The 21,468-nt window shown below is 33.9% G+C and overlaps 1 protein-coding gene and 1 pseudogene across 4 annotated transcripts in view; both read left to right on the forward strand.

Annotated features, from left to right (window-relative positions):
• The window catches only part of USP9X (ubiquitin specific peptidase 9 X-linked), a 115,981-nt gene that overhangs the window by 39,563 nt on the left and 54,950 nt on the right, over window positions 1-21,468 (forward strand). For 2 of the 4 annotated variants that reach the window (XM_070289913.1, XM_070289915.1), the window contains exons 5-14: window positions 1,490-1,602; window positions 2,780-2,998; window positions 5,233-5,348; window positions 5,552-5,803; window positions 5,878-6,016; window positions 7,460-7,612; window positions 8,683-8,787; window positions 11,151-11,357; window positions 12,679-12,815; window positions 13,951-14,099. In XM_070289913.1, the coding sequence (XP_070146014.1) occupies window positions 1,490-1,602; window positions 2,780-2,998; window positions 5,233-5,348; window positions 5,552-5,803; window positions 5,878-6,016; window positions 7,460-7,612; window positions 8,683-8,787; window positions 11,151-11,357; window positions 12,679-12,815; window positions 13,951-14,099 (1,590 nt within the window). The remainder of the gene's footprint in view (window positions 1-1,489; window positions 1,603-2,779; window positions 2,999-5,232; window positions 5,349-5,551; window positions 5,804-5,877; window positions 6,017-7,459; window positions 7,613-8,682; window positions 8,788-11,150; window positions 11,358-12,678; window positions 12,816-13,950; window positions 14,100-21,468) is intronic. The other 2 variants (XM_070289914.1, XM_070289916.1) reach the window with 1 other exon arrangement.
• On the forward strand, window positions 19,084-20,555 carry LOC138930080 (GDP-Man:Man(3)GlcNAc(2)-PP-Dol alpha-1,2-mannosyltransferase-like; annotated as a pseudogene).

Consider the following 21,468-nt stretch of genomic DNA (forward strand, 5'->3'; position numbering starts at 1 on the left):
TATATATGAAATTTGTATATATTCATGTTTAAACTGTCCAGCTTATGTGTTGATTATTTTTTAATACACAGAAAGGTTTGAATTTCCTCTAAAAGAAAAAAAGACTTGAAAGATGAAATACTGTGTTTTTTTTGTAATAACCCATTTTTTTAAAAACTGTGTTTTTATTCTTGTTAGATGTAAAAGCTTAATTTTGGAATTAATTTTTTTCAGTGATTGGTTCTTGAGGTGCAACTGAATTCTCTTTGCAAAGGGCTACTATTGTAATATCTACTTATTTTTAAGGCTTGGAGATTAAAGTAAATAGCAGTAACATTTTAGTTTCTGAAATTGGGTAGCCATGGATGTGTTCTAATTATCAGTTGAAATTAATTATTGTAAAAATTGTCTTTGGTACCTTGCTTAAGTCTGTCTAATTCCAAGCAAGGGTAAAATTTCCTTTGTCTTAATTACCTTCCTTCATTTAAAGAATGTGTCTTTACACCTTATTACTTATAAAACCAATCTGAGTTATGAAAATGCATTATCAGATTACCATTGTTTTCTACTACTCAAAGTTCTTTTGTTCATTTACACATTTATTCATCAGTTCAGCAAATTTTTTGAAGACTTCTGTCCTAGGCATGTTTTAAGTCCTGACTGTACAGTGATAGGTAAAAACACACAATGGTTATTTCATTTAATATCATCGACATTCACGGGACCTGCAGTCTCTACCCCTCCCACTCCCCTATATTTCTTTCGGACTCATGGTTTATTTTCATTTTAGACAAGGTTCAGATTTTACAGTACTAGGTTTCAATGTCATGTCTTTTGTACAACCAAAATCAGATACTTTATATACAAATTGAATGGCTTTTCATTTTGTCCTGGAGAATTAAAGATTTTCTTGTGTTTGGGGACATGTAGCACTATTGCCTTTCTGAGATCAGATGGAATTAAAGACATAAAGAAACAGATGTTGAGCCAGTAAAAGAGACTAATAATGAAGATGAAAATTTATCTTTAATTGATGAAGCTCTTCTTTAGAATAATATAATAGTATTTGTCAAATGGATAATTTACAACCAAAATGAGATTTTAAAAATAGTTGAGAAACATCATTTTTTGTTTGTTTGTTTTAAAGTTTATTGTCAATAAAATACTGTAAATATTTAAATCTCCTATCACATTATTCTCATAACCATTTTGTTTTTAATGTTGGGCCACTGTCATAATTAGAAATATTTTCAGTTCATCTTAGTATTACTTGGCTTAATGTACTTTTATACAGTTGAGTATTTTTGAAATTCACTGATGGTTGTTTTTATTTTTCAATCTGTTACTCTTCTGACCTCTTAGATAATGCTATGAATTTTTTTCCGAAACTAGTCTGTAATTGTTAGCTGTTACTGAATGTTTTACAGTTACTACTTTTTATCATGTAATTGGACATTGTAAGACAATCAGAAATAATTTGTTTACATTAATTTTTCTCTCCTTTTCTAAGGCCTTGATGTTAAAAGTGAAGCATGTCAGCGATTTTTTCGAGATGGGCTAACAATATCTTTCACGAAAATCCTTACAGACGAGGCAGTGAGTGGCTGGAAGTTTGAGATTCATGTGAGTCTTTTATTTTAAAATTTTGATTTATATAGTCATGATTTATATATATATATTTGGTTACATATTTGATCATTACTTGAATTAAAGGATTTTTTAAAATGAGAAATTTTATGATTTCTGTTGAAAGAAGCATGATCATTTAGAATGAGTGAGTTTTCAAGTTAGAAAACAATGGTTTATCTGTTCCCTTATTTCTTGAGTGCCTTGTCATTTTTGAGATGCCACCATATTTCACTGAAAATATGACATGGTTGTGAAATGCACCAGTCACTCATTTTATGTACCACTAAGGAAGGGAAACGCCCAAGATGGGGAACCTATTATCTGGCACACAAAGAATCAATGCAGAGAAATAAACTTTATGTACAGAAAGAGACACCAAAGAAACCTGCGCATTTCAACTTTGGCACCTGGTGGAGGGGGAGAAAATCTCTTGAAATTTTAAACCACAAGCCAATATTCAGTAGTGGTCTCAGGTTTATATGATATTATATGATTATATGACACAATCAAATTCCAGAGATCTTAAAAAGTGGGAAAAAAAAGTGCATTTTTAGATTGAAGTACCATAATTACTACAAGTCTCTGTTCCTTGTTTATTATAGGGAAATATGGTCACAAATTGTGAGTTTTTGAGTATGAAATGGAAGCATTGGGAGTAGTACCAGACTTTTGCATTGAGGCTTAGATCGCAGACCTACTCCATCTTGGATATTTAGTACATTGCTTAGATTTTAGAGTTGTTGCCTCTAGTTTAAAAATTGCAAGGAGAAAGCAGTGGTAATTTGCATCTTGTCTGGGGACACAGAGCAGTGCCTACTTCATTTTGTAAGCCATTGCAAATGGTTTTTGAAAGTAGATACTATATAATTTATAAAGTAAATGCTAATTGCTTTTTTAAATTTTATTTTTAATTGAAGGATAATTGCTTTACAATATTGTGTTGGTTTCTGCCATAGGTACACATGTCCCCTCCCTCTTAAACCTCTCTCTCACCTTCCTAATTTCTTTTTTGATACATAAGTTTGATCCCAATATTAGTAAAGTTAAACATAACTCAAATGATCAGTATCAAACAACTGAAAGATAATTATTAAAATATAATCAAGATTGGAACATATTTTTGTTTGGAATGTCTGTATCTCATTAATTACCTTCTCCTTTTATATAACAGAGGTGTATTATCAATAATACTCATCGCCTGGTGGAGCTATGTGTGGCCAAGTTGTCCCAAGATTGGTTTCCACTTCTAGAACTTCTCTCCATGGCCTTAAATCCTCATTGCAAATTCCATATCTACAATGGTACACGTCCATGTGAATCCGTTTCCTCAAATGTTCAGTTGCCTGAAGACGAACTCTTCGCTCGTTCTCCAGACCCTCGATCACCAAAAGTGTGTTGATTTGTTGTTTTCAAAGTTAAATGTTAATAGTTGTTCTGCTCTGCTACAAAACTTTAAATGATCGTAACCTCCTGGTAGCATGGGGTAGAGTTATTTCATATAGTTCTTAAAGGGATTTTGCATTGTTGTTATTATTTTTTTAATTTAAAAATATTTTTGGCTTTCTCTGTGTAGTTAGTCCGATTGTCTTTTGCCCAGTCTCTTGGGAAATAGTCATAATTTGGGTTAGTGTGAAACAGAACATGTTTTTCCTTTTCAGTAAGGGTGGAGTAGAGTATTTCTTTGACTGAGGCCTGTCTAATGTGTCATAAAACAATAGAAAATACAAATGAAAGCAAAATAGCAAAGCTGACAAATATCAATTAAATATATTTAGTATAGAAAATGTAAAAGTCCTCCAGTGTAAATTTTCTATACCAGCATAAATAGTATGTCCATTAAAAAATAAATGCCTAACTATACTTACTCTAATAAATATTAAAGAGTTAACCATATACAGTTTTTAAATTTTAGAATTTAAGAAGACATTTTAAAATTTGACATTATTTTTTTTAAACAGGAAAATTTGAACTTAAAATGTTTGGTTTATTCTGTTAAAAGTGGAAGTCACCAAAGTATATTGATTATATTGAGCTAAGATTTTCTGATTTTTCCCAAGATTCATATTGCCGCTTCAGGCTTGTTTTTGAGTAAATCAGTATTTAAATAATGACAATCTCCAAAATATACCTGTATTTTTTTAAATTAATTTTTTGCTCTATAGTCAACAATAATCTGCAAGAGTCTCAGAGGGGACAACTTGATTTAGGATGACTTCGAGTTGAAGATTATTTTATGTATCTTTCTTTGAAGCCTAGCTTTTCTTGAGTATTACTAGTTTTTGAGTATTCTAATTGCTTAAATGCACATTGCAACTAAAAACATATGAGATTAACTTTAGACTGATTTTTACTTTGTGCACATATATATAATATGCTATATATATTTAATAACTATTGAGTATATCAGCCTAATAGTCCCATTCCAGTTACTGGAGAAATAAAAATGCATTACATAATAAGTATGTACTTTCTTTGAACTGCTGAATGCCAGAAGGGAACTGGTGAATTAAACGCTCAGATATTTCATTGTTTTGATTTAGCCTTTTAAGGCCAAATAAAAAGGAAAATATTATCATGAACTTATATAGAAATATGGTAGTTGATTTATTTGAGAATTTAATTGATTTAGAGTCTCATAAAAATCATATCAAAACTGCCATAGTGTTTCTTTAAAGCATTATCTAATACTTGGCATTTTCCCCGTGTTCTGAACATTGTTTTTTGTTTTTAAATAGTTGTAGAAATGACTTTTGCTTAAGACCTAATATAGAAAGTGCCCCTTCCTCCCCACCCCCCTTTGTTTTTCTTCCCTTAGGGACTTCCAAAATGTAGCCTTTTAGAAGGCAAGGAATAGAAAGCTGTTCTAGGTACATGAGTTTTTAAATAGACCTGATTCTCTTATCTATATAAGCTATTGACTTGTTTTTAATTTTACCTATAGGCATGCTTTTAACTACACAAACTGTTGCTTATCCCAGCTGCATTGTACTTGTAGTCTCTTAGGGAAGAGGTTGAAAGGTAATTCATACTATATTGCATTGTGGTACCTCTAACATGAGAACTGGGGGTATTCACAAGTCAGCACAAAGCATCAACCAGCGGTTCTAATTAGGAGCAACAAACAGAATACCAGGAATTCATTTTTAATGGATAGGTCACTCTTGGGCTTTAAGATTATTGTGTCTCAAGGGTATTTATGGTTATTCAAAGCTACAACAAAAAATAAATTTCCAACAGTATCTTAGGTTACCAAATAATCTTTCTTTTTTTTTAAGTCTTTTTACCCTCTTAACTTTTTAAAAATAGACCTTCAGATAATAAGGTATTCTCATGATGGGATCTTTGAGATAGAAGCATGGCTTCTAATTCCAGTTCACCAGTTATATTGATAAAAACAAACAGCTGTGCCCTAATGATCTAATTGTACTACCAATTATGCTTTTCTCTCATAGACAGGATTACTGTGAACAACATGCGATATTTTGTGTCTTTTTTTCAAAGATGGTTTTACATAATTATTTTCCTTTATTGCACTTCCTGTTTCCAGTGTGTTTAAGAAATTACTTCAGATAGCATTTTCCCTCCAAAAGTAGGAAGTTAACTTTTTTATTAACTGTATTACAGGGTTGGCTAGTGGATCTTCTCAACAAATTTGGCACTTTAAATGGATTCCAGATTTTGCATGATCGTTTTATTAATGGATCAGCATTAAATGTTCAAATAATTGCAGCCCTTATTAAGTAAGTTATGTTTTAAAATGAAACTTCAGTACATTCTAGACATTGCTACTTAATTGCTTAGTAAAAATTGAGTTTCCTTTTTCAAATATGGTTTCTTTAGCTGGTAACTTGGATTGAAAAAAAAAAACAAATAGTCTGAGTTCAGTCCTAGTTGATTGTAAGAAATTGTATATTGAAAGAAATTTCTGTCTGTCTTGTTTCAGACCATTTGGACAATGCTATGAGTTTCTCACTCTTCATACGGTGAAAAAGTACTTTCTTCCAGTGATAGAAATGGTTCCACAGTTTTTAGAAAACTTAACTGATGAAGAACTGAAAAAAGAAGCAAAGAATGAAGCCAAAAATGATGCTCTTTCAATGATTATTAAATCTTTGAAAAATTTAGCTTCAAGAGTTCCAGGACAAGAAGAAACTGTAAAAAACTTAGAAATATTTAGGTTAAAAATGATACTTAGGTAAGATATTTACCTCTTGAATTAATTTATGTGAATTTTAGAATCATGTTTTTAACACTTAATTTCTCTTATAGATTATTGCAAATTTCTTCTTTCAATGGAAAGATGAACGCACTTAATGAGGTTAATAAGGTGATATCTAGTGTATCATACTACACCCATCGGCACGGTAACCCTGAGGAGGAAGAATGGCTCACAGCTGAACGAATGGCAGTAAGTCCTTTGATTCTAATTTCATGAATAAGAATCTGTCTAAGGCAAAAACCATAGCTCTACTTAAAGTTAGTAATATTAGCATTTTAAAGAAAATTTTGCAATTGGGAGATGTTTGGATCAATTTGTAACTGAGAACTTTTTGTAAGTAACATGGTTTATTATTTGGTCTTTTTGGTGATATATAATTATTTGATGATAATGGGTAGCTTAGCACATCTTTTATAAACTTACTGCTGAATGTAGGTGTTCTGAATTAATTAATAGCTGGGTGGGAGTTGAAATTGAGTAAAGAAAGGTGATTGGGTAGTATCTGGTACCTATTGAATGAAGTGACCTATTCATTTGATGAGTTCCACTTAAAGATTTTAAAATAGGAAATATAGTTACTGGAATAAGAAACACATGAGTTAATGTTTTATCATAAGTGTAAGGACTTCACTTAAGCACTTGCGTTTTTATTTTGATGTTGAAAGTTTAGGAAATTTTATTTACCATAGATGGCTTGCATACTTATAGTTTAAAAATGAATAAGAATGCCACTTAAATATTGGTTGCATAACCTCAGTATATACTGTCTGACAGTACTGAGGAGACATCTGTAAAAGAACTGTCCTTGACCTCAAGGAGGCCTCAGTTTAATAATTGCCACATTTTCATTGTGTTCTTCAAAAATATATGCCTATAACAGATTCGAAGTAAAAATGGACCTTTACTAGCTCAGAAGTGTCCTTCTTTCTCTAACATGTTTTGGGGCTATATAGTTTTTACTCTCATTAAGTTGAGTACTATAAAATCATAGTGTGGGCTATTACTTTGTATTATATCATGAGTTAGTTTTCTTTTATTGGCTTAAATATTAAATAAATGCCTGTCAAACAATATAGCATAGTGTTCAGACTTAGGAAGCCTACAGCCTTGATTCAGTTTCTGGTTCTAACACTACTGAGCCTATTTATTTTTCTGTTAATAGGGCAGAATAGGCTATTCTGTTAATAGCCTTCATTAGGATTGTTTAAGATTAAACAAGCTAATGGATAAACAATAATAGTGTAATTGGGTAATAAAAGCAAAATAAAAAAATACCTTTTATCCAAATCAAAACGGGTATAAAAAATGTAAATCCTAAAATGGGTCTTACACCTACCATACTTAAACCATGGTGATTGCTACATTTGAATAATAATTTTCTGAGTAAATGCTAGAGTAAAATATTTTTTAATGATTTCACTATTTTTAATTCATGGAAGCATTTCTGTTTGTGCAAAATTAAGTTCCGTGGAATTGTAATTTTTCATAATTTTGTATCAAAACATAAATGTGTTACATTAGTACCTTATATTTTTGTGAGTTTTTAAATTCCTACTAATGCTTACAAGTGTGAGCAATACTTTATGTATATATTTTTGAAAGCTTTGAGACAAGTTTTTGAATTCTTTTTAGGAATGGATACAGCAGAACAACATTTTGTCCATAGTCTTGCGAGATAGTCTTCATCAACCACAGTATGTGGAAAAGCTAGAGAAGATTCTTCGTTTTGTCATCAAAGAGAAAGCCCTGACCTTACAAGATCTTGATAATATCTGGGCAGCACAGGTAAGGACTTTAGGATGGTGGTTATTTGATTTGTAAAAAGAAACATACCAAAAATTAAAGAAATGAAGTAGTTGTAGTGAAATGGAATGAAGACTTACATTGTTTGAAAGTCCTGTCAAGAATCTTTTTGAAATAGCCATATTTTTAAAAAGTCTATCATCCACTGTATTTATTTGGTAAAGGTCAGCGATTTGTAGGTTTTAAATAAGAGACAAACAGTAAAATAATGAGAAATGTCTATTGAAAGAGTATAAGACATCTATAATTGATTTCTTCATATACTTAAAGAACTCTAGTGTCAGAGTTAAATCACTAGATTATTTATAAAAACCTGTAATAATCCAAAGGATTAATAGTTTTTAGAAGGGTAAGTAATCTTTGGTTTCAGAAGTAGAAACTGTGTGATTCCTCTGATTATCTTAATGACAACTTCTCTGTTCATGGAGCACTTGAGAAGTATTGATGAGTTCTAGACTACAAAGCTTTGTTTATTGAGTTTGTTGTTTAGTCGCTCAGTTGTGTCCGACTCTTTTGGAACCCCATGGATTTGTAGCCTACCAGGCTCCTCTTTGCATGGGATTTCCCAGGCAAGAATACTTGAGTGGGTTGCCATTTCCTTCTCCAGGGCATCTTCCCAATGCAGGGATTGAACTCACGTCTACTGCATTACAGGCTGATTCTTTACCACTGAGCCTACCGGGGAAGCCCTTATTGAGTCTTTAGAAGCTGAGAAAACATTCAATTTTGTCTTCGGTTCCAGTTTTGAAACAATACTGCTGGTGTGCCTTACTATTTTCCTGTTTGCATTGTTAAAATTGGCATGTTAAATTCAATAAACTGTATTAAAAGTTAACATGAGTTCCCAAAGTCTACATTAACCATGTATATCAAGAAATCAAGTTGTCAGGTTTTAGATGGCTGTTCTAAAACATTTAAAATGTTAGGAATTTTCTTAGGTTACAGAGTTAGATGGAGATGGGAACACTTTATTAAGTAATAGTGTTCACAGACAGTATATGCTACTTATTGCTGTTTAGATTTTAGTGTGCTCTGGTTTTGTTTTTACATAGGCAGGGAAGCATGAAGCCATTGTGAAGAATGTACATGATCTACTGGCGAAGTTGGCATGGGATTTTTCTCCTGAGCAACTTGATCATCTTTTTGATTGCTTTAAGGTAATAGTTAATGTAGTTAAGTAGTATAGTTTCATTTTTAATAGATTAATTCATCATATCTATGAATGATTCTTACCTAGTAAATACTTAAATAGGAATCATTAAATGACTTCTGATGTAGCAGAATTGACCATTGTTTTCTCTTTCAATGAGCACTTTTTATAATAATAGCCCTTATAAATAAAGAACCTTTTTTTTTTTTTCTTGGTTTTTAAACTCAGGTGATCAATTTGGATTCCTTTCCTCCTAGCCATTTGTGTTTTTATTATAGGTTCTGTAGGACTGAAGGGAAAGATAATTGGTTACAATGAAACATCGTCAACAGCAAGGACTACCTGCTATGGGTAGTCCTGGTAGTCTAGGGTGATATGCACAGGCAAGCTGGAAATGTAATTCATGGACTTTGTGGAATTGTGATTCATAAGCTGTATCCCAAGAGCGCCTATGGTCATATGTGCATTAGTGCCGTCATGCACTTTTTAAGGCCATATTGTATAGTGGTCTCTCCAGTTATTAGTATTGGGTTTTTAAAAGCCAAGTGATGAGTGAATTTGTGGATTAAGAAGACAAGACGCTATGGCAGTGTTCACAAAGGGGTATTCTGTTGATAACTGGTGTAAGATCATGAAGGTATCTTGTTAAAAATACGTTATACTGACTGCTGATGGAAACAGAAGTTCCTGCAACCACTTAGGAAAATAGTTTGGTGTTTCTGGAAGAGTGTTAAGATTTTCATGACAGTCAGTTTGAGTTCTGAATATATACCCTAGAAGAACTGATGCATATGTGCACCAGTATACACATTCAGCATTTGCAGCAGAATTATTTGTAATAGCAAAAAATTGCTATGTAAGTTGGGTAAATGGTGGAACGTTCATGTAATGAAACATAACAATGAGAATGACCAACTCAACCACAAGGATGAGTCTAATGAACAGAAGGTTGAAGAAAGGAATGAAGACACACAAGAATTCATAAACCTTGATAGAACATAAACTTCAGAAATAGACCCAGCTAGCTTCTGGAGTGCTGCTTACCATTTGTTATTTTCATCCTGGGTAATAGTTACATAGGTGTTTATATTGTGTACTATAGTGTGTATGTTTGTGCCTTTCTTGATGTGTATTTCACAATTGAAGAAAAAATGATACCAATTACTAGCTTCCATCCAAGACCAATTAACTCTGAGTTGCTAGGACCTGGGAGTCTGTATATATCATAGGTGGTGATGTGCTCTTCCTTTAGGAAGCACATTATGCTTGGTGATATCTTTAAAATATTCTTAATTGTAATATAATCTAATATTTCAGCCATATTCTTAGCAGCTTTCTCATATTCCTTTCATAATTCTAAGGGATTTGGAGGAATTGGAAGTATGCATTCCAGTTGACTTCAAGATATCCTTTATTTATCACATTGTTAATGTCTGTGTAATAATTCCATTGAAAGAATCCTCTGTAATTACTTAATCATCCTGCTATTTGCCATTTGGTTGCTTTCAGTTTATTTTCCAGTAAACAACCAATTACCAACTTTATACATATACCTTTCCCCATGTTGTTTAGCAACGTCCGTGGTTTCTACCCACTACGTGTCACTAGAGCATACACACACACACACACACACACACACACACACACACACACCATTATATAAACTGGGTGTTTAAAAAGTAGTATTTTAGGGAAGGTTTTTTGGTTGTTTTGTTTCTTTTCTATTTTAGAATTTTTAAATGAGTGGCCAGTCTTCTACTAAATTGAAATAGCGTTGTATCATGTCTGTAAGTTAGAAACTTCTTAGATAATAACAGACTTTGTTATAGACTTTTTTATGTGTGCAATGCACATTGCTTTTTCATTTATTATGAATATTTTTGTATATCAAGTTGTCTTTAACATCTTTTAGTATAATTTTAAAGGTACAAATGACAGACTGGATCTAAGGCATTAGTTTTCAGCCAGAGGCTCTTCTGCTTCCCAGAGATGCTTGGCAATATGTGGAGATATTTTTGGTTGTCACAGATAAAAGCAGGAGTTGCTACTGGCTTCTAATGGGGTGGAGGCCAGGGGTGCTATTAAACTTCCTATAGTGCACAGGACAGCCCCCCACAACAGTTTTGCTAGTCCAAAATGTTGGTAATACCAAGACTGAGAAACCCTGATCTATGGTATTTAACTGTAAATGGAGAGTTTTTATTTTTCTTGGAGTTTAAATCTGTCATATCTAATTGCTCAAATACCAGTTGAATAATTCTGTGCTAAGCTGTGTTGTTTTTCTGATGAATATTGTTTATCTGATGACACTTTTAAGCAGTGATGAATAAATAGGTGGTATTGCCATATTGTTCAAAATTTATTTTCTAGGCCAGTTGGACAAATGCAAGTAAAAAGCAGCGAGAAAAGCTACTTGAGCTGATACGTCGTCTTGCAGAAGATGACAAAGATGGTGTGATGGCACACAAAGTATTGAACCTCCTCTGGAATCTGGCCCATAGTGATGATGTGCCTGTAGACATCATGGACCTGGCTCTCAGCGCCCACATAAAAATACTGGATTATAGTTGTTCCCAGGTAAGGGTGTGCTGTCTTGCTCACTTTTTGTGGCCTTTCTCTTTCACGATGAGAATGGCTTTTAGATATAGAATAGTTCTAGGTTTTTCTGACATTATTTTTGAAGTGATCTAAGAATTGACATACTTGGTTCATGTGAGTCTGCCTTCCTGTCTCTTATGTCTTAAATTTTCTGCATCATCTGAAAACATTTTAGTCTTCTTGGTAGAAAGACAGTATAAATAAGTTACAAAGTCGTGGTAATGTCAGATGTGTGGTGCTAAATACCAGTTTTAAGTAGATCATAAGATACTAAAGCTAATTATAGACTTCAGAGGTAAGAGAAGTTAGGTTTTCTTTGCTTCTTAGGAAAGTTAAGAAAAATTAATAGAATTTCCTAAACACTAAAACATTTAGTGCCTTCCCTATAAGCAAGTCATACAACTTCCCTGCATTCTAACTTGTAGCGTGTGTATCTTTTCATTCATGGTAAAATGAATATTGCTGAAAAACTAATTTTCCTGCTTGTTAAAACTATTTGCTGTACTGATGAACTGCAATTTAGATTAAAAACCAATAAGTTCAAGCAGGTGTAGGTGTTTTTTTTACTATACTTGTGATAGTTCATTAAGTATTTGGTATATCAAATAATAAGAACCTCGAGTTTAAATTATTTCATTAAACACATAAACATAAGGTAAAAGTAATCCGAACTTAAATTTTTAGATACACAAATTACTATGGACTCAGGGAAGGAGTAAAGTAAATAAAGTAGGAGAAGTAATAATATTTGAAGTAGTTTTGATTTTATAACATTAATTTTTAATTGCTTATCACTGTTTCTATCTCCTTGTGTGTATGTGGAGATGTCCTTATTTTTATTTTTGGTGAATTTTTTTCATTCAGTTGCTGTACCATTGTTTCCTTGGTAAAATAAAAATTTTCTGTGTTCTTACGCTAGAAACAAATCCATACAGAGTAGCAATCGGAGTTACGTGTTCTTGCTGGATTTTTATTATATGGTAGAATCTCTTAAAACATTGGATAAAGCTTAAATGCCTACCTTCTGGCAACTTTTAAAATCAAACTTTCTGTCAGTGTGCTTAATACCTTTCAGTAGATATATCTGAATCCATGTCATGTTGAGTTTTTATACTAGTATTTAGGAGTTTTGGTAGTATATGTAGAATAAAAGCATATTTAAAGCAGCTTTTTAAAAAATTCTTTACTGCAATGATGTTGGTATTACAAGAAGAGCTCTATTTGGTAATTCTCAAACTAATTTGAAGGTAGACTTCTTCTGAGTATTGACCTATATAAAACACTGAAATTGTTTCTTAAGGACCGTGACACACAGAAGATACAGTGGATAGATCGCTTTATAGAAGAGCTTCGTACAAATGACAAATGGGTGATTCCTGCACTGAAACAAATTAGAGAAATTTGTAGTTTGTTTGGTGAAGCACCTCAGAATTTGAGGTAAGACTTAACAGAAAATTTCAATATTTTTAATTACATATTTTACTGAAAAGAAACATTGTTTGGTGAAAGCAGGTTTTAAAAAGAAAACTAGAGTAGGGTGACAGGAAGCTTACACACTAAATTCAAACAAAAGAGGATTCCTTTATCACATCCACCTCTTTGATTTTACTGATGAAGAAGACAGAATTTAGTGATAAGTGTCAGAATAGAGGTGATAATACTGCCTTCATGTTATCTGTTCCAGCTCATATAACCAGAAAGTCCAAGAACAAATAATTTCAGTAACTAAAGTTTGGCATGTAAGATATTTAAAGTTGGCTGTTTAACAGAAATTTAGCTAAAATAAATCAGAAAAAAAGTATTTTCAAACTACGCCTTGTCATCTTTCATCATTTAAACATACATGCAATCTAATATTTGAAATTAACTATTTAAAAAACCAGTAGATTTATTTTACTGTGAAGACTTACGTAGTATGACATTTCAAAGTCAATAAAACATTAACGATTTCAGAGTAAACTGATCATGGAAAGATAACATCTGTAAGAAAGAAAAATTAATGGATTAGCGTAGATACTGGTGAAAAGGGAAACAAAGCAGGAGGGATAAAATGAAATGAGGGATGACATTAATAGAAAACATGCCACTGAAAGTACATTGGCATACTTGTTAGAAATAAGAGAATTCTGTACTTTGGCTAATTAAATTTTAATGAAAGCCCTTTTTTGATTAAATCCTCCACTACAATTACAACATAAATCTTTGTAGTGCTAATGTTACAAGAAATGTTTCTGTTTTATAACTCTGATAATAATCATGTAAACTTAGAAGCACCTTGGTACTCCTGTATACTGTATAGAAGAAGACATCAGTCATTGACTTTTCCCATGGTGTGAATTGGAAAATATTAATGTATAGTTTTTGTATAAAGTAAGAATAATGGAATTAATGTCTTATTTTTGAGGCATTGATTATTTTCTTTTAAATTGCTTAATATTATCATTAAAGTAAATGGCCAAGTTAATTCTGTTACAAAGGAAACCATTTTAAGTTTAAATTAGGAGCTGAGAATTTAGATTGTATAAGCTCTTTTGATTACAGCAGCATTTAATTGCCTAATTATATTGTTAAGTTCTTCTCGTTTCAGTCAAACTCAGCGAAGTCCCCATGTATTCTATCGCCATGACTTAATCAATCAACTTCAGCACAATCATGCCCTAGTTACTTTGGTAGCAGAAAACCTTGCAACTTACATGGAAAGCATGAGGCTGTATGCTAGAGGTATGTATTGTAAGCTAACATGAGCTATGGGAAATCACAGCAGTTGCCCTTCCCAGCTTTTTTTTAATCGGTTACCATAGAAGTGACAACAGATATATTTTTAAAGATGCAAGGTAGTTGGTTTTATAAATTGTGTTCTTTTATGAGCTTGTGATCTTCTTTTACTTCTGAATCTTACACACCCTAAACTCCAGGCCAGCAGTTCAAGGCTCTTTACTAAGCACTTGCCTTTCTTACTCTCCTTCTTAAATTGATTTCTTTTTCTTCCCTGCCTGGGAGCTCTGCCTGCCTCTACTACAATTGGTTGTTACCTTTCTAGGTATGTACCTGACTCGCTTCCATCCTTTGTTTCCTTCCTACCACCACCTTTATCTTTTTAAGAAAACTTTTGTCAAAGTCTGTTCTTCCAAATACCATAGTTCTTTTGTAATCCTAAGTCTGTGTCTCATAAGTTCTTCAGACTTTATGAATTGAAAGTTTATGAGATCGAGACTACTAGAGTCCACATATTTACTCTGGATTTCAAAGTGCAAATTTGTTTTGGCGTCAACAGTCAGTTTTTAAGAGCCTGCCATATATGGAGCTCTATTTCAATGTGTTTTTGCCCTCTGACAGTTGTGCCTGAATGTGTGTGCTAGAGGACAGATGGGTTGTTGGTACATATTCCTCTGTCTTACACCAAATTCATAGGCTCCAAAATAAACCCCCAAACTTTCTTTTAGGTTGAAGTTGGTCCCCATAGCCACAGAAAGAAAACTTTATATTACCAGAGAGATAGAATTAACATAGTGAATATTGAACATACCACTTCTTTAACATGTTAGAGTCTGCAGAAGCCAATATATGTATTAAAAATGAGGATTTTTCTCATACCTCTATTATTTGAAGATTTAGACTTTTGGCATTGTTGAATAAAATTCCAACGAAGGCTCTTACATATTGCAAGGATAATTTTCCTTAACACTTCAGGTACATACATACATTCCCATATAAAATTCAGGTAAACATAATTGAAAAATGAAATAGCTCTCAGATACCTGAGCTGATTTTGTTGACTGTCTTCCATTTACCACTCTTGAGCATAAGCAATCTAAGCATCAGGCAACTGATAGGCACCGGGCAGTGATCTTTTATCGTTTCATTTCTTAGCTCCTTCTAAGGAGCATGCTAGAATAATCATGGCAATGATTATTATTATGAATGCAGCCAACATTTTGGACATGTTTACATATGTCAAACGAAATCTGAGAGAGGTATAAGCTTAGTTTAATGTAACTGATTCTTCATTATGATGTTACCTCCTCTTTCTGGTACAGTGCCCTCAACAGAAGCTAATGCAGGCCTTTCCGCGCGAGCGCGCGCCACCCCCCCCCCCCCCCCCCCCCGCCATGAAGCCTTAATATAAATCACATGACTCCATTGCTAATTTTTACATACTTTATTTGCATATGGTATTTCATTTAATTTCATTGGCACAGGTTGAGACCCCTGCTGTAGAGGCTATCAGGAGATGATAGGCATGCAATTCGGCCTCACTCAAATTTTCTGCTCCTTTGTAGTCAAATTCTACATGAGTCTTTGCTTCATCTCAGTTGCATGGACTTAAAATCTTCAGGCTTCAGTTTCCCCTTCTTATATTATCTGTATCTTCATAAAATAAGAGCTGTAAATCTGCACAGATTGTCTAGATTTGAAACATGACCTAATGTATTAGGTGTATGACCTTGAACAAATTATTTATGCTAAAATAATGCCTGGCACATAGTAAGCCCTTGAATTTTTGTTGCTATGTTCCCCTGAGTTTATTGGAACCATACTTTCTATTTGTTCTAACCTTTGATATACCTTTTCTTCCTCTATTATAGTACTCTTCTGATTAATTCTGATCAGTCTCCAGCTAGTAAAATTCTCCTATTAAAACAGACTTTTCACAGCATTTAGAAATTGGTGGTTGATGATACCATCAGTCACCAATTTCCAAGTCTATAATTCTAAAATAAATTTCTTTTAGCCTCTATATAATAAAAGTGTTGCATGGATCCCATTAGGTATGAGACCTTATTCAGTAGGATAATATCGGGCTCCTAGTTTACTGATATTCTTAGTTTCTGATAAGTATTTCACCAATATTAAGTATTTGTCCTGCCCATGTTTCATCTCTACTAGTATCTTAAGCTTTGGGGAGGGAAAAAACCCACTTCCTCAATAGTACAGTCAGCTGATTCTACCTCCTGTTTTAGCATTATTCATAACTAAAATTATCTTCAATATTTACTTGTGTTCTTATTCTCTTGGTGCTTACCAAATTATTCTTTAGAAGTTTTTTATGTGCATACAACACAATACAAGACCATCTTTCAGTTTTTACTTAAGTTTTACCTTATTGGTAGGATAGACAGTTCTGACTTGAACACTTATAAAGGTTTTATTTACCTTTTTTCCTTGGTTTCCAGATAGAGTTGGAGGACTTGTCTTTACTGTAGATCACATTTTTGCATTCTGTCTTCTAAGGGCTGCCACTTTCAATTATGTCCTCATATACAAGGAAACCCCACTAAAAGTACAACTGATTTATCAGAACATTGAAGGCAATAGGACAACCTATTCAAAGTGCCAGGGGCAGAGGTGGGACCTGACAGCTAAGAACCTTACATTCAGCAAAACTGTCTTTCAAAAATGAAAAGTAAAGACATTCTCAAACACTGGGATAATTTGTTGTTAGCCAACTTGCCTGAGAAGAAATACTAAAGGAAGTAATTAGACTGAAAGCAAGTGACAGCAGACAGTAATTCAGAACCACCCAAAACCAGCAGAATGTATATTCTTCTCACAGATACACAGTATTCTGCAGAACAGACCATACTCTAGGCCATAAGCAAGCCTTACTAACCTTAAAAAGTGTTGAAATTATACAAAATAGGGTTTTTTTGGTCCACAGTAAGAATTAAATTATAAATTAAAAAGTAAATCTGGGAATTTCACAAGTGTGTCAAAAGTATACATTCATTACTGACCTAGTGGGTCAAAGATGAAATAAGTGAAATGAGAATATGCTGAGATGAATGAAAAAAAAACATGAAATATAAAAACTAATGGAGTGTTCCTAAATCAGTGCTGAGAGGAAATTTATACTGCTGAGTTTTTACATTAAAGAAGAAAGGTAGCAAATCAGTAACATTTCACCTTCAAAAAGTGGGAGAGAGAAAACTAACCTGTAAACAGAAAGAAATTAATAAAGATTAGAGTGGAGATAAGTGAAATAGAGAAGAGAAAAATCAATGAATGTTCTTCAAAAAGATAGCAAAATTCACAAACCTCTAGTTAGGCTCAGTTGTGAAAGTCAAAAAGAAGATATCACTGCTAACCTTATGAAAATAAGAAAAATAAGAGAATGCCAAATTACTGAAATTGACTCAAGAAGCAATTGAGAAACTGAATAGGTATATAACATGTAAAAAGATTGAATTAGTAATCAAAAAACTTCCCACAAAGAAAAGCCCAGAACCAGGTGGCTTCATTAGTGAATTTACTGAGTATTTAAAGAAGAATTAACAGTAGAATTAAACCAATTCTTTCAAAAAGATAGAGGAACTGGGGCTTCCCTGGTGGTCCAGTGGTTAAGAATCCACTTTGCAGTGCAAGGGACACGAGTTTGGTCCCTGGTCAGGGAACTAAGATCCCACATGCCTCAGAGCAACTAAGCCCCCACACCATGACTACAGAGTCCATGCTCTGCAATGAAAGATCAAATATGACAACGAAGATCCTGTATGCCACAAGTAAGACCCAACACAGCCAAAGAAATAAACAAAGAGGGGCACTTCCAGGCTCATTCTATGAAGCCATTGTTAATCTGATACCAAAAGAATACAAAGACATGAAAAGAAAATTACAGACCTTGTGAATATAGTCAAAAGTTCTCAAAAAACAAGCAAACAGAGTCTTAACAACATATAAGAAAGATAATGAATGTGTCCCTGGAATACAATGTTGATTTGACACTCCAAAGTCATTTGTTATAGAATAAAGGGCCAAAACTATGAGGTCATCTCAGTAGATGCAGAAAAAGCATTTGACAAAGTCCAACACCTTTCATTATAAAAACATTCAGCAGACTAGGACTAGAAGGGAATTTCCTCAACCTGATAAAGCACATCTCGATGAAGCTACAGCTAACATCATACTCAACAGTGAAAGGCTGACTACTTCCCTCTCAGGAACAGGAATGAGACAAAGATTCGCACTCCAGTCGCTTCTGTTGAACATTCTCTTGGAGATACTAGTAAAATTAACTAGACATGAAAAAGAAAAAGCATCCAGATTGGAAAAGAAACAGTGTCTCCAATCTTAGATAACACCATCTCATATGCAAAAAATCCTAAAGAATCTGCTAAAATCTATTAAGATTAATAATAAATGAGTTTCCATAATTGCAGGGATTAATATCAGTATACAAAAGTTCCATTTCTATACACTGGCAATGAACATTCTGAAAAGGAAATCAGAATAATTCCATGTACAATAGATAAAGTACAGTTGGCTTTTGAAAATCTCAAGTTTGAACTGTGAAAGTCCACTTATACATGGATACTTTTCAGTAGTAAACACTACAGTATTGAATGGTCCATGGTTGGTTTAATCTGTGTATGCAGAGAAACTGTGATTGCTGTTATACTTGGATTAACGCCTGTGGTGGTCAAGGCTCAACTGAACAAAACAACATACAAATCTTTGTGGTCTTGAGTTAGGCAAAGGAAAATGGTAAGGATAAAAAACAGTGATTGGACTATATCATAAATTTAACTGCTACGGATGATACTATCATTAGTAAAATGACAACCTGAGAATGGGAGAAAATATCTGCAAACTATGTATCTCACAAGGGACTAGTATCTTACAACCCAGCAATTAAGACATAATCCATCAGGAGCCAATAGAAAAGAGGAACAACGGAGAGCTTCCTGAGTTCAAGGGTCAGTGGAAGATGGCGGCCACCAAAAGGGGTTGGTGCTTATGCGAGTTGAAGTTGAAAATTTATCATTAATACAACAGCATCCTCAGTAGCATTGTATATGTATTCTCTTCAGAATTCAGGTTTTTTAATTCATTATTCTTCCCTGGGCTAATTGCATGTGGAACTTTATATGTGTGTTTACTTACTGTTCTTTGGGAAATCCAAGTGCTGCTACAGAGAAAAAGTCTGTGTCATCTAGCAAAACTGGGAAAATCAAACAGTGATGGCATTTTTCATCCATACTGCAATGCTGGCTGAGGAAGGGAAGGAGTGTTATGGTGTGCCTTAAGGGCTCTGCAGGAAAAGTAGGTGTCCCAAAGCAGTTTATGTTGTTTATACTGGTGATATCAATGTCAGTGACCAACAGATCCTAGAAGGCACTTAAAGATTTAACATCAGGTTAACTCGCCCAGTGAAGTTTGTTTTCTTGAGGAACTGCTGCCTTGTGGAAGATTGACTGTATCCTCATTTCACACTGCTGGGCCAAAGCCTGGGATCCATTTTTCTGGGCTAGGAAACTGATGTAGTGCATTCCCGATGTTTATGTTGATGCAATGGGCTAAGCTTTCATGCTTCCTCTGTTTAAGTATCTAGGTTGGTTGCCAAGTTGGAAGCTATATATTCATTACCAGGAATCCTCCTCTCAGCAAAGTAAAGCTCATCTACTACTATTTATTTGCTTTTGTGTATGGGTTTGTCAGTTCTTGCATTGCCGTCATCATGGTCAATTCTTCTTAGACACTGAACAATATTCTCTCACTGTGGAAGGCTGGGAACTGTGCTAATATTGTTTATCCACCTTGTGATGTGCACACATTTCTGGATCTTCCTTAGACAAGGAGAAGTCAACCTTAGAACACTTACTAAGGTGTTTGGCTGGTTTCGAGTGGTCAGTTGAGGCCTGGAAAGAACCATTCATTGCAGAACAGAGCCCTTGCTAAATTGATGAATAAGAAGGAGAGTGAATCTCTTCCTGCACTTAAACTTGTCCTCGTTGGAGGTTTTTGTAACCAAGATGATGAACTCAAGGTAAAGCAGCTGAGAAGGCTCAATGAGGACCTAGGAGTTCAAGATGTGGAATTTAAAATAAACATTCCATTTGATGAATTAAAGAATTACTTGTCTCAAGGAACAATTAGTTTGCATACCATATGGAACCAGCATTTTGGGATTGGGATTGTTGAGTGTATGGCAGCTGGCACAATTGTCCTCATACGTGATTCAAGGGGCCCGAAGCTGGACATTGTCATTCCTCCAAGGCGAGAAGACTGGGTTCTTGGCTGAAAGTGAAGAGGGCTGTGCTGAGACTATGACCTGTATTCTCTCCAGGTCTGCAGAACAGAGGCTCCAAATCAGAAACAGTGCCCGTGCATCCATAAGCAGATCGTCTGATAGAGTTTGAAGTGACATTTCTATCATCTATGGAAAGATTATTCCAATAATGCCATATACAAATTAAAGATATTTTGTACTAAAAAAAAAAAGACATAACTCAGAAAGACTTTTCTTAGTAGAAATGGGCAGAGAATCTCAATAGACATTTCTCCAAAGATATACTGGTGGTCAATAGACATGAAATAATGCTCAATGCCATTAGCTATTAGTGAAATGCAAATCAAAACTTCAGTGAGATACTAGTACTTCACACCTCTAGGGTGACGGGAAAAAAAGACAACAGCAAGTGTTAGCCATAGGCTAACTAATTTCATTATTTATTTAGAGCTGAATGTTTAGAGGGAGAACCACAGACATCCTGTTTATGTTTTACAAGCCCGGAAGCTCATCCATAGCAAAGTGGAAGGCCTCTCTATTCCTATTTAGCAGAGAGGGATCTTTTTACTTCTTGACTTCTTGTGATTATAGTTTGGCTTTCACTGAGTGTTTTCAAAGCTCTTCTATATGTTCATGGTCCTGGCTCTTCAAGTGCTACCACCTAAATAGAAGGAAGAGAAGGCTGAAACTGGTGGATAAATTTGATAGACTAGCTATTGGCATAGTCTGAAAGTGTCTCCCCATGAATTCATTTAAAAATAGTAACTTTACAGTGGAGAAACCTGGTGGAAACCACATTCACTGGGTGATCATAGTTGATGTGAATACTGCCACAGAGTGACAAACACTGTTTCCCTGATAATGATTCTTTGAGGTGGCTAGAGGGTCATTTCTGTGGTACTCTGCCAAATATCTAGCTTAAATCTAATCATAAGCATCAGAGAAGCCTACATTAAGCAACACGCAACAAAGTTGGCTCATAGTTTTATAAAAAGTCAAGAAATAGAAAGGATGTTGAATTCTCCAGATTAAAGCACGGTAACTAAATGCAGTGTGTTTGATCTTGGATTTGGAGCAAAGAAG

The sequence above is a fragment of the Ovis canadensis genome, chromosome X (genome assembly GCF_042477335.2).
Source record: "Ovis canadensis isolate MfBH-ARS-UI-01 breed Bighorn chromosome X, ARS-UI_OviCan_v2, whole genome shotgun sequence".
In the NCBI taxonomy this organism is placed as follows: Eukaryota; Metazoa; Chordata; class Mammalia; order Artiodactyla; family Bovidae; genus Ovis; species Ovis canadensis.